This window comes from Panicum hallii, chromosome 6, assembly GCF_002211085.1.
Source record: "Panicum hallii strain FIL2 chromosome 6, PHallii_v3.1, whole genome shotgun sequence".
NCBI lineage: Eukaryota > Viridiplantae > Streptophyta > Magnoliopsida > Poales > Poaceae > Panicum > Panicum hallii.
Genome location: NC_038047.1, coordinates 45,063,750 through 45,087,757, shown reverse-complemented (window position 1 = coordinate 45,087,757; position 24,008 = coordinate 45,063,750). Strand labels below are relative to the sequence as shown.

Below are 24,008 nucleotides of genomic sequence, written 5' to 3'. Positions count from 1 at the left end.
AAAAAGGATCGTCCAACGGCACAGCCTAATAATATGCTACAACTCGCCAAGCAGAGATGATAATAGCTCCGAGCAGGACCACCGCATGGGCCACAAAAGAATTCGGCACTCGGATCTGATGCACGAGCATGAACATGCTGCTGCTGCGTCCATGCATTGTTATTACATCACAGCAGGAGATGTTCTGCCATGGGCAGTCCGCAATGGGCCGGGCTTGTGCCTCTGGTCTCTCTCGTAACGGGCTCATTGATTGGGCGCTTCTCCAGCTAGTATAAAGACTACAAATGCAGAGTCACTCGGCAACAGCTTGTTCGGTATCTCGGAGGAAGAACAAGACTTGATTGATATCTATGTCCAGCAGATGCAGCCCAGGAAGATTTTCCACACTGCATATCCTGGTAGCAGCTTAATCACAAATGCTCTTCAACCGAAATGCATCTTATGATCCTCCCATCAGAAACAGTTAAGATGCCTATCTTCACCAGTTGAGCTAATCTCTGAAGGAGAAATGATGTTCCTGCCCAAATGCACAAAAATGATGTTCATCAAAGTAATGGACTTCCAAACAACACATGCGCTTGTGGTGGTGGCCATGGTGGCACTAAGATCACAACAAAACTCACGTCAACACCTCATCTTCCCAACTAAGTGATGGCCAAGGAGGTAAAATCAGCAGCAGCAGGACACTTCGATCAAAGCCATTGGTCTTAGACTTGCTCCAGCATTTGTTATCTTGACTAACATCAGCGGTGGCAGGTGGATGCTGCGTGCTGTACCCTTTTAACTATTGGTGGCAATGAAGCCATGGTGTCCTCACATGCCTTGCAGACATCAGTCTCATGGGTCTCTTCACTATCACTGTCAATGCCACGCATACTAGCCCAATTGAAGGTGAATGGAACTGATGATAAGCATAGGTACTTGGAAAGCAAAATGTCCCTGAGAAACAAGGTGACTCCGTGACGAGCAGCAAGCTGCAGATCCCTCCCAGGGTGTGGTGCTGCTTCTTTTCTCCCCGAAATGGATTTCAATCCCTAATCGATTCAGTTTCACCGCCACGGTCTCAGGGCATCAGCTATCAGTCAGTAGCAACGGCAAACATGGTGAACTGCAGGGAAACATGGTGAACGGCAAACACCTAATCGATCTAGCTGCCTGGGTGCCGCCGGCTGTGGCGAACCCCGCGGAGGAGCTTGGACCGTGAGGGGAGCCGGATGCAGCGTGTAGGCAGTAGGACCAGGAGTCTCCCGCTGGATTCATCGCGGAGGTGCGAGTGTTGGAAATCCGCCTCCGATCGGGTGGTTTATCGGTCTCAACCGAGCAGTTTGACTAAGCTAGGAAAGGATGAACATACACCTTAATCTTTAAGGTTGTATGCACTACGGCTCCAACTGGATCCCGGTTGCTGCTGTGAGTTTTGAGTTTTGATTTAAATAGATGTCCCAAGTGAACAAGATACAATCAAGTAGCGCCGGGTACAAGACCAGGCACAAGTTATAAGAGAGCGGACGTTAGTTCAGGGGCTGTATGCAGGCAGTAATCGTAGTGTGACCGTAATCTACGACTAGTCTGTTTCATCCTAGATGCTGCCTACACACAAAAGTTAATACCCAACAAGCTCGCCGTTGCCAGGTGGGCCGGGCTCATCATCTTCTCCGACGCGTCCGGAATATTTGCAGAACACTCCTAGTTTGGATTGCAAATCATAATCCCGATCCAAATCAGAGGTCATTTTGTAAGGTTTAGGATAGGCTATTTTCAGAAAATCTTCTAAATTGGATCACGATCCAAATTGGTGGTCCTTTTGTAAAAAATCCGAGCGAATATTTGCATAAAGCTCCCTGGCTGGTCGCCTCCGCCGCCGCCGCCACCGTCCGCCCTAGGATCCGTTCCAGCCGAAGTAAGCTCCCATCCTTGCTGAGGACATGCCCGATCACGAGAGCTCCGCTCCTCGGCTCTGCTCCGTCCCAAGAAGCATCGAGTGGCAGACTGGGATTCAAAATTTGATATCGCTCCCGGACCGGCGGCCGCCGCGCACACTCCGCCTCGCGTTGCGTTGCGCACAATCATTTCCGGCTGTGGTTAACCTTACTTCTCCTACACGTTTCCAGATTCCGGGATTTCGCAGGAGGATCGCGCAACCCAGAGGCCACATCAGATTCGGGGAGGATCAGGCGAGAGGCTTCTCTCCGCGCCGCCGTTGAGGCGAGTGGCTGGCTATCTCGCTAGCCCTTGCTCGCGCGTGCTTTGCTCCCGACCTTCACTTGCTCGGTTCGTTCGATCGGCTCTGGCCTCCGCGGCGACGGACGGGCTCTGACGAAGGGATCGAATCGATGGCGCCTCTGACGAGACAGCGCAAGAAAGCTCTTGCGATGGCTGCGGGTCCGTTGACTGATCCCGCTGACCGTCTCACCGCTCTTCCAGACGCCGTGCGTCCTTGGCCGGTGCTGGCGCTACCTCTGCAAGTCCGGCTGTGCTGAGAAGAATGCAGTTTAGGTCTCTTTCAGAAACAATTTGATTTGCCATTTATATAAGTTCATTACCGGGCCTTTCCATCAGCGACCGCGTGGCCTAATGGATAAGGCGCTCGCCTCCGGAGCGGGAGATTGTGGGTTCGAGTCCCATCGTGGTCGTCGCCCTGTTTCTTTTTTTTCTTCTTCTTGTTTTCATCTATTTTCTTCACCATTATATCGCATGCATCACTGTGTGAGTAACTAACTTAAGTTAGTGGCCCAAGTCGATTCGCCACGCTGATAATGCCAACCACGCCCTCAAGGACTCAGCCGCAATGATCAGATCCCATCACCATCATCAAACCAAACAGAAGCTTTCTTTTCGTACGGAAAAGGAAGAAAAAAAAGGAGATGGAGAACGAAAACTTGTAGCATCGCCCAAGATTGGTGGAACCAAACTCCTGGCCGCGTCACGCTACCGCCGTCGGACCGGGCAAGCCAAACCCAACCCAACCCAACCCGAACCGGGCGGGCGGACAGACCAAACGCATCCCTCTCTCCTTCTCTTTCTCTCTCTTCGTCCCCACCGCTCTTCTCTCCTCCTCTCTCTCGCCGCGGGCACGGAACGGAACCCGCTGCCGCCGCGGCTCGCCGGAGATGGATGGCTCCGGCAGCTGGGACGCCATCGACTGGAACCAAATCGAGGTAACGCCAATCCTTCCCTTCCCCTGCTCCGCTCCGCCCGCTCTCTCGCTCGGGCGCGCCCCGCCACCACTTGCCCGCCCCTCTCCCCCGCCCTTGCCCGCGCGCTCGCGCAAACGCCTGGGCGCCCGCGCCTCGCTGCGCGTCCCGTTCTGCGCGGGAGGCGGGGCTGGGGCTGGGGCTCGCAATTCGGTACGGCCGGGGGCACGGGGCCGACGCCACGGGCGCGCCCCGCAAGTCCCCGCTGCATGCGTGGGCGGCCGCGGGCGTGCGGGAGCTTGACGCTAGGGCTGGTTTGCGCGTGGTGTTTGGAATTTCGTACTGATGCGGTGCTGCCGATTCTCGCCTTCCAGGATCCGAGACCGCGGAGGCTGGGCCAGGCCGTCAAGGAGAGCATGGACGACTTCCTGCTCGAGGACGAGGCGGTTATCGCCCAGGTAACCGCAATTTTATTTTTCTGACCTACCTGGTGGTCTACAATTCCAGAGGCTCTGATGAGTCAATTCGTGCTCTGTAACGGCAATTCATTGTCCGGGTTGCCTTGCCCTCGGGTTACCTCATCATGCACATTGGCCTGTCACTGGGAACCACTTGCCAATTACCCTAATTGCAAATGAAAACCATGGTAACATTGTAGGTTTTGTTGTCTGCAACTTTTGATCCGTGTGCCGTTTCATGTATCGTATGCAACTGCAGGTGCCATCAGATCATTACATACTACTATACTAGCGGAGATTATTATAGTTGGAGCAATAGATAGATCTGTATAACATGCATTGCACTATGTGTCAGTTTAGGGAGGAAAAAAGCAAAACAAAAGAAAATATCGTTCATGACTTCCACTGGCTTCCTCAGCGTCAAGGGGGCTGAGGATTCTCTCGGAGTTAACAGAGCAATGACATACCTAATGTAGATTTTAATGTTAGATGGGAAAACTGTCATATAGCATTAAGGGCTCCTCCAGAGTTGATTGTATGGTGTGAGTATGGCTGATGATGTCTTTTCGGGGGATGAAACCGGAAATACTAATCCGATTGTCAAAACCAGATCAACAAATAAATGCTCCGTTTGAGCAAATGTGCCAAAAACAATTTGATGAGGTTTTAGTGAACGCACATTTTTTTTTGGTGAATACACCATCCTTGAGAATTTCTTTCTGGTATATACTTGAAATCAGTATTAATGGTGTGTTGCAAAAGCTTGTCATATACCATGTTTACAGTGATAGTAGGTGCAGCATGCTCGCTGTATTTGCCTACTTTTCAACACCCAGAATACGGGACATCTTAATGTAACCGCATAGTCATGATAGCGTGCCATGTCATACTGAGTTTGGGGGTAACCAAGTTACTTTTTTCTCCTTAAAAGAAATCTGTGACTTACCTCAAGTTCATAAAAAAGATGGCGTATTTATTTCCTGACATAAACCTCAACCTTGTGCCGATTGATTTCGCTGCCCTTTTACTTGGATATGTCCATCTTGAATTTGATTCCTCTCACCTTTCCTTACTTAGGGCCATGGAGTTGTTCTGCTAAACATCCGTGAGGCTGGTACACTTTCAGTGACAAATTTCCGACTTCTCTTTGTGGTAAGCAATCATATCATGACGATTATAATAGTTTCATGTGATTTGATGTCTCCTGCACTTCGATACAATATCACTATGCCTGCAATATTGATTTCCAGAGATAATTTTTCTTCTGGCTTTTTTCGGACCAGCTCTGTTCGTTGATCACATCTTCCTTTTTTTTAAATATTTTCAATTGGTCATCCTGATCATGCAGTCAGAGATGCTGTCCAACTTCCCTCTTTCTTGTTTAATCATGTGACCATTTTGCAGAGCCAAGCAAAAAAATGTGTCATAGAGCTGGGTACCATTCCGCTGACAACAATTGAGAAGCTAAATGATGTAAGTCTATAAGTAATCTGTGTATGGCCTCTTTATTCTTCCCATGTTCACATTATCAGCCCAGGATTATAGTTATGTAAATTGTGCTACCACAACGCATGCAAACTTATAAATTATTGACTAAACCAGTTCTTTTGCAGGATGTGAAGCTCCAACCCCTACCCCACCTCTCTGATAAGAGCCGGCCCCGTGAACTTCTTCAAGTCATCGGTAAGTTTGTATTCTGTACTGAGTCACCTTTGAGCATAGTTATATGTCCAACTGCAACCCTACCTCGTCATTAATTCAAGATTTTTTGTGAAAAATGGAATGTTGTCTCTCGAGATAATATTGTAATGGCACCCATCAAACCTTTTTGGCCAGAAGATTTGGATTAGAAAGGTAGAGGCAAGAAGCTTCAACTTTTCTCTTGAAACACTTTTCAAGTATGATGATTACAATTAGTTTACTTACTTATATTTTGACAGATCTACAAGTTTTTCTCCTTATGATAATGTTTAACATTGTATTTACAATGTTTTTAAAGTTTGTGTAGTGCTTTTCATTATAATATAAATATTTGCAATTAATTTGTTTCTATTCTTGTTCATGAATCTACAGATTTTTTCTTTCTAATGATAATTAACTATTACTATTTTACGACATTTGCTAAAAGAACTTGTACTGATTTTTGTCCTTTGTTCAGGCAAAGACATGAGAATCATTGTGTTTGCTTTTGTTCCCAAAACAAAGCAGGTATTTTGATTTGATTGTATACGTAATTGTAGTTTCTTTGAGCATATTATTTTGCCACACATTCTGAATCTTTTGTGGTTTACTTTTGATGCTTGTCTTTTCAGAAAAACGAAGTGTTTGATGCTTTGAGGAGATACACTAAACCTGCTAATTTGTGGGACCTATATGCATTTTCTTGTGATCCATCCACCATTAAGAATGATTCTGAGCCAAAGTGGCGGCTCTTGAGAGAATACTTCCGTCTTTTTAGGAAAAGTTTACCGCAGTTACGGGGAGCTGAGGAAGTTTCTTTGTCTAACGATTGGTGGAGGCTAACTAGAGTTAATTCTAGTTATTCATTGTGTTCAACTTACCCCACTGAACTGATTGTACCAAGGAGCATAAGGTATTTCATGCCCTTGATAATAACATGTGGTAGTTTTATTCTCTTAAAACACACTTATAAATCACTGATACTACCATTTGTCTACTGTCCTTTAGTGATGAAGATTTATTTCAAGCTTCTACTTTTCGATCAGGCAAACGCTTGCCTGTTATTTCATGGTGCGACCCTGGTACGTATACTCAAGTTTTGTTTTTTTTAAAAAAAATCGTCCTTAGCGGATAAATCTTTTCCTCTCTGTTATCTTAAGGTCCCTACTTCAATAGACCTGTAGAGGGCCGATAATTCTCATGCATGTGTCATGTTTGTCGGAAAGTCAGCAACTTCGCCATTGAGAAATACTGTCTGTTATTGTTGATAATTATTCCCTTGGGCCACAAAAACATATTGTTTTGAACATCGACATGATCTCCAAATGTTACTTGGATCCTTCATTTCCACCATAATATATTAAAACCCATCAATATTGTAAACCTATAATATTACAAAATTACTTTTCGAGGCGAATCTATACTTACTTTACGAAATTAAAAACACACTTATAAATATTTGGAAAGATCTCAATATGTAATGTTTCAAAACTGCATGGTTCCTCAGTTCTTCTATTTCTAGAATGACATATATCTGTGCCTGATGGTAGCATTACTTTCTTGCAAGCACCACCACAGTCACCACTATTAGTGTTTTTGTTGTAGTGTAGCTTGCAATCATATCCGTGCAACTATTCCTGGGATTCTTTTGGTTTAAACAGATAGCAACCCCCAAAATAGCTACTTTGAACTTAAAAATCCTGGTGCTTGATCAACTTATTTCCAGCTTGAATGAGTAAGTTGGATTTTTGTAGGGTTTGTGTAAAAAGGATGATTGGTATTAGTATATTATTCAAGCGTATTTAGAAATTTGAGTTTTTTTTGTTAAATGGATTTTCTTAAGAACATTCAAAGGGATCCTTTCATGTTCTTGACCAAACCTCTATTTAATCACTCGTTTTTGGGTAAAGTGTGTAGTTTTTAATGGTTAAAAAGGAATTTTGAGGCAGACATGAGGAAAAAAAATTTAACCTGTTTACATCACAGGGTCTGGAGCTGTTCTGGCGAGGTCATCTCAGCCAATGGTTGGATTGATGATGAACTTTAGGAAGTGAGTTTATATCTATCTAATTTGTCTGGAACATATGATGTCTATTCTTTGATTTCATTGGTCTAATGTTAGGACACTTTCTGCAGCAATGCTGATGAGAAGCTTGTATGTGCTCTTAGCAGCAGAACCACTGGTGATAAAGGATCTCCAAGGTAATCGTAGTATGCATGTTATGCTATATCTATTCTCTTACTACTGACATCCATTAAAATATTGTACCCTATAAGTTTACTATATCCCCTATAACTCGTTCACTCTATATATATCTTGATACATAGTTTTCTGTGTAAAAAGGGACTTCAAGAATCTGTGAAAGATAATACTAAGCTTTTAGATTTTGCTTTCTTGCCCTTTTTCTTTTATGGCACTAAGCACTAGAACTGAGGCACATACTGATCTAAAGGATGTGTGCATTTTACCTAATTTTGTCTTTAACAAAGGGGAATCAGTTAAGTAATAAGAGCAGATACCAACTAACTCTTGGGACATTTTTTTCTTTAATGCACTTTCTGAATATGCTTATACTCTTTGACCTTTTTAGAGATATATTCATAATGAACAACTTAAATAGTGTTCTGCTTCTGCTCTAAAACAGGAAACTGTACATAATTGATGCCCGGCCAAGAGCAAATGCTTTAGCAAATGGGGCAAAGGGAGGGGGTTCAGAGTCATCTTCTAACTACCCCAGATCTGAGGTAATGTTAGATGCGATAGTTATCTAGTTTGCAGCTATACCTTTGCATTATACATATTTTTTTTTCTCTTCTTCCATCAACAGTGAAGAGAAGAAACTATTTATTCTCTTTAATTCACTGGATCTGGGACCAGGTTCTTTTTCTAGGAATACAAAACATCCACACAATGAGAGATAGTCTTTCTCGCCTTAGGGACTATGTGGATGCTCATGGCTCAATTTCGTCAAATGGAACCCCTTCAGCTGTATCTGTTGTTGGAGATCGGGTAAGTTGATGGTTTGCCTTGCTGATGTAGTACGCCCTTTTGAGGTTGTCATCTGTTCCTGTAATGCATACAAGAACTTTGTTTGGGAATGTGGTGTCATGCCTGTACATGCCCATAGCTCTGCATGGATATTTCTGAAATGCTATGGAACAGCTGTTGCAAGCTAGTAACCTAGCACCAGGCTAGCTGCTGTTGCATCTTTTATCTGTTGTAATCTGTCCCAAACGAGTTAGACAATCTATACTTTTGCTTAAAAGTTGAAACTACAGCTTGACAGATATCAAGGGCTTGACTATTTTGCTGAATTATCTGCAAGCTCATCAAGTACAAAACACACACGACATGCTGAGTTTTTTTTAATTATTTTCTGGCAGAGGAATCGTGGATCAACGTGGGGTGGAGGCAATCTAAATAGCATGACATCATTTTCTTCAACGCTAGGGGAATGGCTAAACCACATCCAAAATATTCTGGTTGGTGCTTCGTGGATTGCTGCACAAATTGCGGAAGAAGCAGCAACAGTTCTTGTCCATTGCAGGTTTTTAATCCCTCAGCATCTCTAACTTGCATTAACGTATTTAATGTGAGGAAATTACCATGATGATTTGTTGTTCCTTGCTTGTGTTGACCTGGCACGCATGCAATGTGACATTTGAGTATCTATTGCAAACCCATATCAGTGTGGGCTTAGGTGAGATTCCTAGGGATTAGGTTTATTGATCTATAACAGCTGTTTAACTAAGCGTTTGGAACCCTCATAAATTATTTATTGATCTATAACAGGGTTATCCCTAAAATCTGCATCATGTGGCCACTGCACTTCCTTGGTTATTACTTACTAGTGTACTGAAATCCCGTCTAACTGCATGTTTGACAAACTATGAAGTTAGCTGTAATACTGGCATTTGTGTGTATTTGTCATGACTTTTTTTTTTAAAATCTTTTGCCTTTTGGATATGCCATGAAGAGAAGAGAAACCTTCACTGAAAAATTTTGGGGATATCTACCTTTAATTGTTTAGTCAAGGAGCCAACAATTCACCCTTGTGCTTGGACTTTTTGTTTGGTGTAGATGACATAAGCCATAGCTCTACCTCTATGGAGACCGATGTATGACCAAACAGTTGGTATGGTTATTGTATGAAAAATCACCTGCCTTTTTGCAAGCTGGCTGTAAGTTTATGCCAAGTTAAAAAAAAGGCCCCTGGGAATTAAAAGACCCTGGTGATTCATCATATTGTTATGAATAGGAACTCAAGTGTATTACCATGCCCACAAGGGCCAGATATGGTTCTGTACAAAGTGCAAATAGCACCCTACACTAGTGAGAAAATACACTAGGATGTATATACATCTAACACATATCACCCTGCTAAAGTTTATTAGCTTTTTAATTCAAATTCTGTCCTTTTTTAACTAGGATGCGCCTGTAACCAGCAGTTTCCCTTGTCAATCCTCTCAGTGTATTTTTGAATGAATGAAGCTTTGAATGTCATCTTAGGATCCTGTGTGATCTCTATAGCTTTGTTCCTTTGTCTTTGTAGCATCTAATTGATTGCATTTCTTTTTGCTACTTTATTTCTGCAGTGATGGATGGGACCGTACAACCCAGTTGGTTGCACTTTCTTGCTTATTGCTTGATCCCTATTATCGAACTTTCAGTGGATTCCAGGTACCAACTGTAAATAGATTTCTGTAAACCCATGGTGGCAAAATAGCTATTCTCTCATTTATCCTTCGATGGTAACTTTTAGTCTTGTTTGGAGTGTTTCATCCAAATATGGTGATTCAATTATTTTCTTTTTTCCACCAAAATGGAAAAGGAACAAAAACCATGGTTTATTTCCCCATTTTGCTGCTTGTGTTGATATGCTTGTATTTCATAGTGTATAAATCTGCCTTGAAATTATTTAAACATTCCTGTTTGGTAGTGCTCAATACTTGATAACTGCTATCTGATTTTTTTTTTTGCTTCAATTATGCATCAGCACTACTCCCTTCCTTATTACTGATAACACACTTCCACACTGCTTTAGGCCCTTGTGGAAAAGGACTGGTTAGCATTTGGTCATCCATTTGCAGAGAGGATGGGAGTTCCAACAGTAGCTGAGAATGGGGGTTCACAGTATGAGCTATTAAGGCAACCTTCCCTTGGGAATTTAAGCAGTTCACCAAGCAGGAACGCATTAGGGCCATCAGGACCATCCTCCAATGCTTCAGCTCAATCCCAGACATCAAACAACTCTTCACCAATATTGTTACAGGTAGCTTGCCAATGCTGTTCCACTTTTCTATTATCTTTTACTTCTTACTTTGTCAATAATTGTTATCCTTGCATCTCAAGGAATAACTGATATCTTCTGACGTGTTGATAGCCAATTTGTCATTCTGAACTTCTGATTCAGTGATGACAACTTATTTTACTTTACTGCCTTTAAGATATGCTCTTCTGCAGTATGGATGTATGGATTTGTTCATGGCTGAATGCTTCTCAGCTTTTAGTACAGCATTGCAGATCAAACCATGCACTTCAGTAGGTTTCTGTTTTAGAAACTACGTTAGTTGGCACTTAGCAGCATGTCAAACACTAGTCTTCTACAAAATTACCAATTGAGAAAAGAACATTAGTGCCAGCCTTTTAGTGGAATTAGTGAAGTGCTTCGTTATGAACATGGAACACCCTCTTTTCTACAGTTGGTCTATCTGTTATGTTATTCCTGCATTTTTACCTGTTTTGGATACGTCCATTATTTTCTTTAGTATGCGAACTTTTTTGATCTGACTTGTAATACGGTATATCATTTTCAGTGGCTCGACTGCATCTCTCAATTGCTACGTCTGTACCCATCTGCATTTCAGTTCTCTTCTGTAAGTCTTCGTTTTCTTTGACAATTAGAAGGGTTGGCTACAAGTCTCCATAAACATTCATAATCTTTAAACTGATTCGTTTTTGCAGAAATTCCTAGTTGATTTTATGGATTGTGTATTATCATGCCGCTTTGGAAACTTCTTATGCAACAGGTAAATATTTCCCATCTTGGCTGTTTTCTGATTTGAGCTTATTCTTTTTGTTCCTGACATGCCCTTTGGAATTAAAAGTTATATTTTTATTAATCCTCTATAACAAGTCATGATTCACATTTTGAATTATTTCTATGTTGCTCACTGTTTTCCATGATACCATGCAGCATATATCTGCGTTCTTTACTTGATTAGGAGAAAAAAGGCAGCATATTCTATTTCTCGTGCTAACTTGGCCAGCAGTAGCGTTATATCCTAGTTAGAAGCTATCATGTCCATTCTCAAATTGTGTAATCCACAAGATTTAACTTTTACTGAGTTCTATTCCCAAAACCCCAGAGCATGTTGTTCTTTTGTTCCACACTTGCATATATCTTGGTAATAAAATAGTGTTAGATTCCTTTTTTCACCTGTACTTCTTAATTTATGTTTCTCGTATAATATTCGGCATAGCTAATTTCTGATTTGAAATGAAAGTGAGCGGGAAAGGGAGCAATCTGGTGTCACGAACTCTTGTCGTTGCATGTGGTCATATTTGGCTGATCTAAGAGCTTCTGGCGGCAGCTTCCATGAGCACTACAATCCATTCTATGACCCAGTAAAGCATAATGGTGCACTATTGCCCCCTGCGGCAGCACTTGCTCCAACCCTTTGGCCCCAGTTTTATTTGAGATGGACATGCCCCATCGAATCACAAGGTGGTGATCTTGAATCCCAGTGGCATGCTATGACTAAAAAATATGCAGAAGCAATGAAGGTAATTATCTATAGCCTTTTATTTTATTCTATGTCCGTTTTATTGCAACATAGGTGAGGTCATATCATGTGTTTGGTTTGATGTGAAATTATTGGAACAAGAGCTAAGGACAAATTAAGTTCATGGTTTGATGTGAAATTAAGTATTATGATGTTCAGTTAAAAAATGGCTTATATAGTTATATGCCCCAGATATCCTATCCCTGATGTTTATTTTCTGATGGAATGATCAGGCAAAGGACATCGCCGAATTGAGAGCAAAAGATATCAAAATGAAAATGGAATCTGTAAAACAAGAGTTGCAGAGGGAGAAACGTGCAAGTAACACAGCCTTAGCCACAGCTCAAAGTGCTCAAAGGGAGAATGCTGCCATTAAAAAGGCGATAGAATCTATAGGATGCACAATCAAATTTTCGACAAGTGGAAACCAGGAGGATAGAACTGAAGTGCTGTCATGTTCATTGCGAAGAGGCACAGATGTTAGGGATCAAGAAGACGAAAATGGTGGCTTCTCTGTATCAATCTCTGCAATTGAGGACAGCCTGGTCTCAGAAGCACCGGGGGACCATTTTTGCGAGTCATTGTGCCCCTTCCGCACAAGAGAAGGGTGCAGATGGCCAGATGCTCCATGTGCACAGCTTGGAAGCCAGTTTGTTGGTTTGAAGGCAAATTTTGATGCTTTTGATCGGTTATCGATACAAGACTGCTATTTTGGTCCAGAGTAGTTGATCGTTAGCCGTTTATGTTGGTATTAGGTGTACCTGCAGTTGCCAATGGATTTTTTTAGTGGTTGGCACCTCCAGGTCTGCATCAACAGTAAAAGAACACTTGGAAAGCAACTCAACAGTGCATATTTGACCCGCATGGCTGCATTCACAAATTCCTTCATTCAATGATTTTGCTTTTAGTGTCTGGTTACTCCAAATCTGCATCAACAACAAAAGAAAGCGTGGAAAGCAACAGTTTCCTTCATTGGTATTCGAATAGTCTTTGGTGGGCTTCAGCTAAATTTTCTCTGAGGAAATTCGGCCTTGTACATTAGGAGTTAGCAATTGGTTAGGAACCACTGGGACTGAGAATTAGTCCTTGTGTTGTATATAGCTTGGCAATTGATTCATATAAGAAGCAAATAATGCAAAATGGGAAAGAGAATAATAGTTCTTTTCACTTTTTTTTTTCTGATAGCATATGTCTTGTATAGGTTAGCTTGAGAACAAGGACATAAAACGTTGTACATGAAAATATGGACTTGTGGAATGGCTGTACAATTTCCGAGTCCTTTTTTCTTCTTTCTCAAATTTTCTCATTAAATTTTCTAGGAGCTGATGCAGTGATGCTGTTAGCCAATCAGTAGGTGTAAATCTTGCCAATATGTTTACCAGTTCGGGTTTGATAACTGTATTTCGACGTCTTAAGGGCCTGTCACCCCCTTGGGGGCTAAAGGACTAATGCCTTTAGGTCTTTTTTTAGTCCCTGTGTTTGGCTCCCTAAAGACTAAAAATGGATTAAGAGGGGGTGACTAAACCCCATCCAAACAGGCCCTAAATCTCTAAAAGTTCAGCAACTAAAATATCTCAGCTGCAACTGCTACGGTCTCATCTCCGATTCTGTCTCCTCCATGAGAAAATTAAATACACCACCAGGTGAAACCGATTGCAAATATCGGGATGACTGAAACATAAAAATGGCATAAGTAGGCGATTATTTTATCCAACGGCATGATGTGGCAATCAGAGCACATTTCTGAAGAACCGCCAAACGTTTCTCATTATCTTCAACCATAATTCGAAGTTCAGAACCAAATTGATGAACTAGGATACTATTCCGGCTGGTGAACAATTTCGGGATGGGCGTGCAAAGCAACAGCCAGAACCCATCCCACAAAAATCAACCATCATATCGAGTAAAGGCACAATGTTTCTCTTCCAATGCCACAGGAAAATCAAGAGAGATCGGAGATGTAAATGTGCAAATGTTTAATGCTCGATTCAAACACCATTTGTTGCTCAATATCCCCAAACAAGTAGAAACTTCATGACCGTGACCTTTTTACTAAAGTCTTGATATAGAACAAGTCATGGAGTGAGCTGGGGAAAAAAAATTCTGTGCAGTCCAACAGAAAGATGGAAGATTATTACTTTGCTCTTAGCATCACAGCCGAACCAAAGATGAGTAGACAGAAAACAACGACACACGTTAAAATTGACATGGAGACTAATGATGAGCTGCAACAGCAGGAGCTCCCTCAGCTTCCTCCTTGGCCTTGCGAGCAGCAGCTCTGACCTGACGTTGCTCCTCCTTGTAGATCCTGTTCCTGCGCTGGAACTGCAGAAGAAGAATCACAAAGGGTTCAGTCAACATTCTGAAATCTGCTCATCTTGATTATTCGTTCCCCCCTAAAAAGGCTCATAACAATTATTGAAACAACAGAATTCAGACAAATATAGGTATTCTAATCTGTTGCTCACTTGTCTTGTAATTGGATTCATCAGTAGTCAACAATTCAGAATATTTCTTGGTTCTCTGGAATCAGGGGTTTATCCATTTTTACATTTCAGAGGACATGCTATGCTGAGAAGTACCATGACGAATGTGATTTCTACTCCTGTGCCTTTTCATTTTCTAGTCATATCCTGGAACATTAATCCTTGGAATCAGCTATCCAATCACAAGAAGCAAGATTTGACAACTTATATGTAGAGAAAGGAACCAAAATACTCTGTATTAGGAAATTTGGACCACAACACTCCAGAATATTACAGAAAATATACCGCAATGTCTCCATTTCAGGAGTTTTCCATTACTATTAAGTTTATCCATGCGCATGAGCAATTGCAACATACTGTAGAACCCCCAAGCTAACCTGTCCAATTAAAGCCATAATGGAGTCAGAGCCCAATTAATCCAATACCCTAGGATGTCCGAGCAGGGCTATAGTGAATTTCCAATACAATGGGCATGAAGTCAAACCTCCAAAATCGAATTGCGTTAACAAATTCGGCTACAAAATCAGGCGAAAACGCCTCAACCATTTCCCCGCACTATCATTCACAGAGACCGAGGTGATGGCAAGAGAGGCCAAGACCGAGAAATCAGAGCCTGGCATAGAAGGGATGTGAAGAACGCGGCAGATCTAGCCTAGGCGGTCGAATACAAGTTACACGATGATGGCGGGGATCTGACGCTAGGGTTCGGAGTCGGAGGCGACGAATCGAACGAAATGGCGGGAGCAGAGGGGTCGAGACGGACGCGGCGGGTAGCTCACCTCCTTGGAGTGGTGGAGGCACTCGAGGTAGTCCTCGCGGAGGAGGCCGCAGTCGGAGGGCTGGCGGCAGCGGCTCATGCACTCGCTGAACTCCAGCCAGAAGTCGTAGCAGCGGCCCTTGTTCCCGTTGATGCCCCACCCAGACGCCATCGCCGACGAGCGCTCCTTCGCCTTCCCCCTCCGCCTGGTTGGTTTATCTCTCTCCCTCCCCCTCCGCTGCTGCGCCTGTGTCCGTCTCTCTCTCTCTCCACGCCGGTCGCGGTCGGGGTCGGCTCGCCCTCGCCTCCCTCCTCTTGGATGCCTACTGACACCGCGGGCCCACTAATAGGGTGCTGGCGGGCCGTGTATTTGCGTTGTTGGGCTATCCACCAAATCCACGGTCCGGTCCGGATGACAATTAGGCCCACAACATTTCTCGCGCCAATGCCAACGTTATTTGCTGCTTGGGCTTTGCATTTACAATGGGCCTTCTCCGTCTCCACAAACCAGCAGGGTCCAACCAACAGAGCTCGACCGGCTCCTGACGATGATCACAGAAGAACAGCCCCCTGGAGTGGAGGTTCGGTCGTCAGCAACCTCCTCCTCCTCCTTCTTCGATACTCTCTCTATCCTAAATTACAATTTATTTTGACTTTTTAAATACATAGTTTAGTTTATAGTTTAGTTTTTAGGATGGAGATTGATAGCACAGGGGAGCTCGCGGACTCTAGGGTTCCTGAACTCTTTGTTCCGCAACAACCACAACAAAACCAATATGATACAAACAAAAAGCAGCCACTCACCAACCAGCTCTGCTATCCAAAAATCATTACAATGTCAACAAAACTGGTGCTTATTCAGGAGAGCTAAGTGGTGGCACCCACTTATTCCCCCCAATCAACTCTCAACCCTTGCAAATCCTTCATTATCCCGTGGCTAGAGAGGGCCATGGTAAAAGCCCCACCGAGCTGAGCACAACTAGATCAATCACCGATTCGGCGCACAGAGAATAGCTGGATCAATCAGCTCCACCCGTAGAGAAACAACATTTCCGTGCCTCTGTGTCACAGCATCCTTTACAGACGAGCCAAGGATTAACATGTATGTTTTCTGTTAGCATTTCTATGTACTATACTATACCCCGTCGTACAAAGAATTGTGACAATGCTATCAACATCTGGTCGGAGCACCTTCGGCCATTGGTTCCTTTTCAATGGCTGTCCTCCACTCGGCATACAGCACAAGTGAACCTTGGTTAGTTGTCTTCGTATATGTTGTTTCTTTCGGAGGAAAGTCAAGCACAAAGCTCCTGCTTCACAACCATGGTGCCTAGCAATCTCCTGCTGCACCATTGAACATAAGATAAGAGTAACCTGAATAAGCATCTTCATTGTAGAAAGAAGTTCATCAAAATGCTCGACAACATCATATTTCGTGGACTTCCGTCCAATTAGATAATAAATAGCCTGACCAACCTTACCTGATCGATTTCGCAATACGCTGATGTGTTGGAGAGACTCAAGCTAGTGTGACCTTTTTGCCTTTCGACTCTCTTGCCTGCACCAAATGCTGCCACTAGTTATTCACGGAATCTCATAACAAGAAACACTAGAGGATTCTCGATTTTTTCCAGTACAGCTATCAATGGTTTGATGATGTAAATTGGATGTGAGGTGCACCTTTGTGGAAATAGACTTCCTGGATGACACAAATTCACCAAACTCCCTATCATACCGCCTCTTATCGTCTGCAGGTGTAGAAGGTCTAGCCTTCCTAGTGACAGACATGAGAAGTTCTTTGCTGATGCACGGTTCGCTTTCTGGGACCCCGTTCTCCCGGTTGTCCAAAAGTTCATGCACTGCTGCCAACCCAGCATCCGTTAGAATAGCGGCGAGATCAGCACCAGTAAATCCTTCGGTCAGAGAAGCAACATCTTCCAGACTGGCATCACCTGCCAGCGAAACCTGATACCAACAAAAGACATAAAGCAAGCATTGAAAGCAATATACTAATACCTTAATGAAAAAACACACTGTCATGAAATGCGTAAATACACTTCTCAGCTTGAAGTCTTTCCGAAAATTAAAAGCAAAACTAGAAATGAGGCCCAACTAAGAGAAGCTGAAAACTGGTTAAGACGAAAGCTAGCATTGTTCTAAAGATGCAACATACAAAGAAAATGCACCTGGAAAGTTTGGTGAAATTAGACACAAGAAAACATGACAGAAGCAACAACCACAGGTTTCCAAGAGAAGACTCACCGTCCTGGAATGCACCTTCAGAATTTCCAAACGTTCATCCCATCGAGGAAAATCACAAAAGACTAGACGATCAAACCTTCCAGGCCGCAAGAGTGCAGCATCAATTAGTTGTGGCTTGCTGCACAAAATAATAAGCCATCCCATAAGAATAGGCAACACAAATTAACTAAATAAGCTAGCTATTTAGTCAAATTCCCTAACGTTAGCCAAAAAGAAAAACTCCACAGCATTTTCACCCTTTGCAAAGCTCTTAAGCAAAACGTTCTGTGGCTGGTCAATATAGTCCATAGCAATAAAAGAAAAGGAACTCTCCAGCACATTTCATCCCTTTGTAAAAGTACATAATAGAAGAGCTGAAGACTAGGTCTGCAAAAACTATGACATTTATCATGCTTGCACGGAGCTAACCTCGTAGCTGCAAATACAAATACTCCAGTCAAAGTTTCCACACCATCTAGTTCCGTCAAGAACTGCATATGATCAATCAAATGGACATTTAGATCGTTCTTGTTCCTGTAAGTAAAAATCAACCTAGAGATTTTTTCATATTAGAGGCAAGGAGACAGTTAGTTACCTGATTAACAACACGATCAGAAACTCCAGCACTATGGGTTCCTCGCTGGGGTGCAATGGAGTCAAATTCATCAAAGAATAGCAGGCAAGGTGCTGCTGCAGCTGCCTTTGCAAAAAAGTCACGAACCTGGAATTGGTTTATCAACATTAGAAACATGATGACTGACACCTTCAAATAGACAAGGAAATATCCTACACCTTCAAATATCTTTAGTGTAAGAAGGGAAAAAACATGAAACATTCATGCAATGCTCAAAGGAAAGAAACGTCCTTACAGATTGCTCAGATGAACCGATGTACTTATTCAATAGCTCTGGGCCCTTGACTGAAATGAATCGCAAAGAACAAGCTGCGGCTGCAGCTCTCACAATGTGAGTTTTGCCACATCCAGGTGGTCCATACAGGAGAATGTTTGATCGCAACCGTACAGGTGCCCTGGTAAATATATTTGGGTATTTGGATGGCAATTCAAGAGTCTACAAGAAGGAATACAAATATAAGTAGGATCATCTACACAGGCAACCAAATGAAAGGTGTCCAAAAATGGTTAGTTTTTCAGGAGCATATTGATGAGATGAACACCCTTAAAACAAGAAAGCAAGAAATGTGCACCTCTTTAATAATAGTTACTGCTTCATTTAGCCCTCCAACATCTTCCCAGCCACCATCTTTATCATCAGGAGCATATTTTCTAAGATCACGCATTGCGACGGGAAGGAAGCGGTGCATTGCCTTTGAGAAATCTTCCATCACCAAAGTTGGTTTCACAGAGTTCGGAGAGGCATTAGAAGGCAGAACAAACCGAGAAGCAGCAGCGTGCACAGCCCTATCAACCAAAATTTCCTGCAATAAAATAGTATATATACAGGATGTATTCTTTACCCACCAAATTCATTAAAAAAAAATATGTACGCTAGACCATTTTTGCTTGTTGAAGGAATATTCCATAATTATAATCATAAAAAGTTCATGAGACAAAAGTATTGATAAAAATTAGCATTTCTCTCCCACCAGTTTGAGAAAAAAAAAATTAGCATTACCAAGTCATATGCATCATAACCTTCACATTTTGATGCTATCTCAGACAGAACTTCCTCAGAACACTGCAACTCATGCTCCTCAACTTGATGTTTCAGAAGTGCTTTGCGCTGAGGGACTGCAAGAGCAGGAAGCTCAATGTGGAAATCAAATCTACCTGTGGGAAAAAAAACATTCTTATACATTTGAAGTCTCAGGCTCAACCACCGGACTTTGAAGAACAGTAGAAAAGGAAATAACCAGAAGAGGTTAAGTCTTGAGGAAGACTCTGAAGTGATTGAACTGAAGCCATAAATGCAATAGGTCCATATCCACATGTACTTCGAGTCTTATCCTAGAAAGTGGTTATGGCAAGCAAAAGTAAATAAAATAATAAATAACTATCACAGGGAAAAAGATAACATCGGAAAAGAAACTTTGAGACAATCGCAATCAAAGCATATTTATAATAAATTTCAACAATGTGAATAAAGACAATTGTCATAACATCTCCTCACCTTGTACTCATCCATAATGTCAGCCAAATACCTTACTAGAGAATCAGAAGAACTGGACGATTGAGAAACTTGAGGATCTGAAGAGACCGAAACTACACTGTCCAGATCATCAAATATGATGATCGAAGGTGAATGAAGCAGCGCTTCAGAAATGCTGTCCTCAATTGCTTGCCTTGTCTCCTTAGCCTTGCCCAGGGCAAGTTTGGAACAATCTCTGTATATTCTGCTCTTTGAAAAAAAATATGATATAATTAAGATTTAGGTCACAATGTTGCTTTCTTCAAAAGAAGAAATATAACATAACTCAGAACAATAAGATTCCACAGAGTGTCTTACACGTGTGCCAATATCTCTTTATGATCTTCAAAGTATTTTGCAGATGCCCTGGTCAAAGCAGTTTTCCCAGAACCCTGAAACAGAAAATTAGCCACACAGCTGTAAATAACAAATGCATGAAAACTGAAAACACAATATAATGTCAAGATTTACAACATAAAGTAGATGGTGTTACTTACTCGAGGCCCATAGACAAGAACATGTCCAGGAAAGGGGAACTTTAGTCTGTTAAATAACCTCAGGCTAGTTGATGATAAGAGCACAGATAATCCTTCAGAAAGGGAATCATATCAAGTCAGCTTGCCAACAGCAAGAATTGCAGTAGCCAAACAACAAATAGATGCATAAAACGAACTATTTGGCTATCTGGTTAAAGAGTATTACTTTTTGTCACATCTGACATTGCATTCTCCATCCAGCCTAAAGAAGATCGTGTCAGCTTGAAATCATCAGTCGCACTACTATCCATTATGGAACCAAAAGATACAGGCTCTCCCAACTCCAACTTCCTGAAATGCAGTTCCACATTTTCTGGACTGCCAATTGGAGCACTCCAAGCAGTCTCAACCTTGAGTTGTGTATTGTCAAAACTAGAGTTTTCAGAAGTAAATGTGAGCAGGTATAGTAATTCAACTCCTCTGTTTGGTTTTTTATATGCCACCTCAAAATGGAGCACAACATTGGCTGGTAAAACTATTGAACTTATCTCGGTATGGCTAGCATGTAAACCCATTTCCTTAAGTTGTCCGAGAAGCCAATGTTTAATAAAAAACTTCTGCTTTGACACAGACTCAGAAATGCTCTCGATATCTGCACCCTGAAGACTTTTGCTTTCACCATAATGAGCTTCCTGGAAGAAATCATCATTTTCTGGAGGAATTCTGGTTATCTTAGAAGTGTCTGCATCCTGAGTGACTAATTCGCTGTTACCATGGGCATCTTTCACATGCATCTTGAACCTTAAAGAAGATATTGTCGCTATGGGCTCATCCTTCGTGACATTAGCTGAGTATGTCTTAATATACACCCCTAGGATCAGCAAAAACCTTTTCAGAGTATTGTAAAATAAAGAGCAGAAAAAATGCAACAGCATACAGATAAAATAGTTATTAGGAAATACTTTGTCCTCAGATCTGAATTCAAAGACTATAAGTCGGATGCTTCTAGGTAAATGGAAGAAAGACATGTGCACTCACATGAGTGTACACCAGCACTTATGAAGTGTCGAATAGAGTAGGGGAGCATAACATGCCCTTTGGCAACAGAGTCTGAGAGTAAGATATAAACCACAACTTCGTGGGTTCTTTCTTTAGCTACTGACATTCCCTTCTTTTGTGCAACTTCTTTGCCATTTTGAGCGGGTCTTTTCTTTGATGATTTAGGTGAAACAGTGACCAATTGGAGATTGCCAACCGAAATGCTTGTAGCTGTATCAGGGTGTATTAGCACAGCATAGCTGAGAACCACCCCTATGTCAACACCTTTATATTTGAATGTATGTATATGCTTCCTATCAGCCGGTTGAACACGCAGGAATGCCTTTGTTTTAACTTGTTCCTCCAGTGCACTTTGCTTTTTCACATCCTGAGAAGGCTCTTTGCGTATTTTGGGTGCAACAGCAACTTCAGTTCCTGGCACAAGTTGAACTAAAAGAAAGAAAAACGCAGTGGATCTTTAGCAACAGATAAGAAGAAATTAAAATTGACAACTTAAAAAAAGTAGAAACATTTAATGAATAGATTGTCTCTTATGAGATTACTAAAATCACATAACGTTATATAGAACTTTGGAATGATTTCCCAGAATTAAACAATCTTCAGTATTTCTTCCTAAGGCATAAATTAGGTCTAGTAGGTACTCATTAGACATCTTACATGCATGAATGTATCAAACTTGATTCTAAAGTTCTGAAACATTTTATAAGAAGGGAAAAGATGTTAATTAAGCACCCTGCTTACACACTAGTATATATCGAGTTTGGAAATCTAGTTGCTTCCACACTAGTAAGATTGTTAAAGTAGGTAACATGTTTGATTCAAGATAACATAAACCTTACAAAACATAATCCTATTAGGCACCCTGCATGAATTATGCTGTAGATTGGTAGCTCCAGGTTAGGTGCTGTAGGAAGTTATCTTAGGATATCAGAGGATCAAACTCATGCCAGTTTTCAGAGTAAATGTGAAAATAGACAAGAAGATATTAAAAGTATCTAACCTTTCTGCCAACAAAACAGACTCTGGACTGCACAATTACTTTATAGGTAAATAAATAATGACTTCTGCAAGCACAACTCAGAAGCTAAAGAGTATTTGTTTTTTGTAAGCTACACAACAATTGTTTTCTACCTCGATTACAACAAAATTACTTACTGACAAGTGTTCACTGACCTATTTCAAAACAACTTCACATAAAATTAACAGCGTATGAAGAAAACATCACTTTTTATCACTGAAATAAGTTAAAAGGGTACTGAAAGAAATACAAATTATAAAACTAATGGCTGTAACAAAAATGTAGAAGTTAGCAGACAAAGTAAAAGAAGTATACCAACTGACTTCTCTGGGCAAGATGACATCACAACAAACTTCAAAATATTATGGCCATCCAACCACAAGGGGAATTTCATACCCTCATAAACAATGCCTACCTGATTTCAAGAAGAAATAAATAAATTTCTATACGAAAAGTGAAAAGTGGCAACATGATGGACTACACAAGAATAACAGAACAAGTTGATTATTTTCTTTTTCTGAAAAACAAAAGACCACCTGCTTCAAGATTGTTTCTTCAGCCAACTTAGCACGGCTCTCTATTATCTCCCAGTCATCCTCACTGTATGGTTCTATCCTGACTGAGTCAGCTTTGGCCAGAGAGCGAGCTACGCTCAGCTGTGCTATAGTTCCATCAGGCAGTGAAATGCAGTCTGCCAATTCTTGTGCAACCTGCAAGACACACCATTTGATGTCATGATACTGCAGATATCCAGGTTGCACTTTTGCTACATAAGAGTGTGCGAGGTAAACAAATTGAGGACAGACAAGAGATGGTCATCACAATTCTGTATGCAGAGATGCCGAAAGCAGTACAAAACCGACAAGGAAGTAGGAAAGAGCTCGATGATTTTGATCCCCTGCGACTCTGAAGTCTCTAGTCAAACTGCTATTCAGCTAAGACCAATGAATCACTCTGCCCACTCCCCAGTACCAAAATTTACTATACACAGCGTCGATAAATTCGACATCCACAATCCCCGATTCCCGACCGCAGGCATCAATTCAACAGAGGATTTACTGGTAGTTCATGACTGCCGGACATCAACTGACAAAGCTACGGCTGCCGTAAGGAACGGGATAGCGGGGCTGGTTGGGGGCCGCTCACCTCGATGGCGCGGGATCGGGACGCGGCGCCGGACCAGGCGAGGGACCAGCGGCCACCGGTGGGGCCGCGGAGTTCGAGCGCGAGGACGGGCGGGAGGTCGCCGGACGCGGAGGTGCGCTCCAGGGCGTGGATGAGGTGGAGCGGGAGCGCGACGAAGCAGCTCCGCGCGCCGCCCACCACGCGGACCTCCACCTCCATCCCGCCGCCGCTCATGGCTGCCTGCTGCTGCCTGCCGGCCTCGCTCGCTAACTGCCTCCCCCGTCCCCGCCCTTCCTTACCAAGTCGTCATGCTGATGCTCCATTTGGTCAAACAAAAGTCAACTTGGCTTGAAGTCAAAAAAAATTCCTGGAGCGCTAATTTTTGTTTTATCCTGTCTCCATGCGGCAATTTGACTGTAATTTAGGTTTCCATAGAAAACAGAGAATTCATATGATTAATTAATCTATAAACGGCCTAGCAGACCAGTGGTACAGATCGATCAATATTTTAATCGTGGCAAATGAGAGAATTTCTGGAACAGCTCTGCTCAGACTATTCACGTTCGAATACCACCGTTGTTCTCGTATATTTTGACGCCACCCACCCTAACCAAACTGGCCTGACAACCGTGTTTTTTTTT

The 24,008-nt window shown here is 42.3% G+C and overlaps 3 protein-coding genes and 1 non-coding gene across 6 annotated transcripts; 2 read left to right on the top strand and 2 right to left on the bottom strand.

Annotated features, from left to right (window-relative positions):
- The first annotated feature begins 2,560 nt into the window (after positions 1–2,560).
- On the top strand, positions 2,561–2,633 carry TRNAR-CCG. The gene has a single exon. It is a non-coding gene; the product is annotated as a tRNA-Arg (tRNA).
- Positions 2,634–3,110: 477 nt separating this feature from the next.
- LOC112897025 (phosphatidylinositol-3-phosphatase myotubularin-1-like) lies at positions 3,111–13,336 on the top strand. The gene is made up of 19 exons (XM_025965189.1): positions 3,111–3,158; positions 3,509–3,592; positions 4,670–4,744; positions 4,997–5,065; positions 5,206–5,275; positions 5,751–5,800; positions 5,905–6,185; positions 6,281–6,354; positions 7,259–7,322; positions 7,409–7,474; positions 7,918–8,017; positions 8,151–8,282; positions 8,657–8,820; positions 9,869–9,953; positions 10,318–10,545; positions 11,090–11,149; positions 11,238–11,302; positions 11,780–12,059; positions 12,292–13,336. Exons 1-19 carry the CDS (start codon positions 3,111–3,113, stop codon positions 12,781–12,783), a joined length of 2,487 nt encoding a protein of 828 aa, XP_025820974.1. The 3' UTR covers positions 12,784–13,336.
- A 664-nt stretch (positions 13,337–14,000) lies between these two features.
- On the bottom strand, positions 14,001–15,608 carry LOC112896337 (NADH dehydrogenase [ubiquinone] iron-sulfur protein 5-B). Its single transcript, XM_025964279.1, has 2 exons — positions 15,324–15,608; positions 14,001–14,383 (listed from the first exon to the last, which is right to left on the bottom strand). Exons 1-2 carry the CDS (start codon positions 15,471–15,473, stop codon positions 14,273–14,275), a joined length of 261 nt encoding a protein of 86 aa, XP_025820064.1. The 5' UTR covers positions 15,474–15,608; the 3' UTR covers positions 14,001–14,272.
- A 470-nt stretch (positions 15,609–16,078) lies between these two features.
- LOC112896943 (peroxisome biogenesis protein 1) lies at positions 16,079–23,636 on the bottom strand. Of its 3 annotated transcripts, none has more exons than XM_025965065.1 (18): positions 23,389–23,636; positions 22,779–22,952; positions 22,558–22,657; positions 21,204–21,653; positions 20,392–21,036; positions 20,187–20,278; positions 20,008–20,081; positions 19,672–19,894; positions 19,415–19,508; positions 19,177–19,331; positions 18,749–18,979; positions 18,412–18,612; positions 18,138–18,263; positions 17,972–18,033; positions 17,564–17,681; positions 16,982–17,266; positions 16,783–16,859; positions 16,079–16,645 (listed from the first exon to the last, which is right to left on the bottom strand). In XM_025965065.1, exons 1-17 carry the CDS (start codon positions 23,599–23,601, stop codon positions 16,821–16,823), a joined length of 3,282 nt encoding a protein of 1,093 aa, XP_025820850.1. In that variant the 5' UTR covers positions 23,602–23,636; the 3' UTR covers positions 16,079–16,645; positions 16,783–16,820. The 3 variants fall into 3 exon arrangements, with proteins under 3 accessions (XP_025820850.1, XP_025820851.1, XP_025820852.1); XM_025965066.1 differs by having other exon boundaries at positions 16,079–16,642; XM_025965067.1 differs by lacking the exon at positions 23,389–23,636 and having other exon boundaries at positions 22,558–22,653; positions 22,779–22,904.
- Positions 23,637–24,008: the final 372 nt, after the last annotated feature.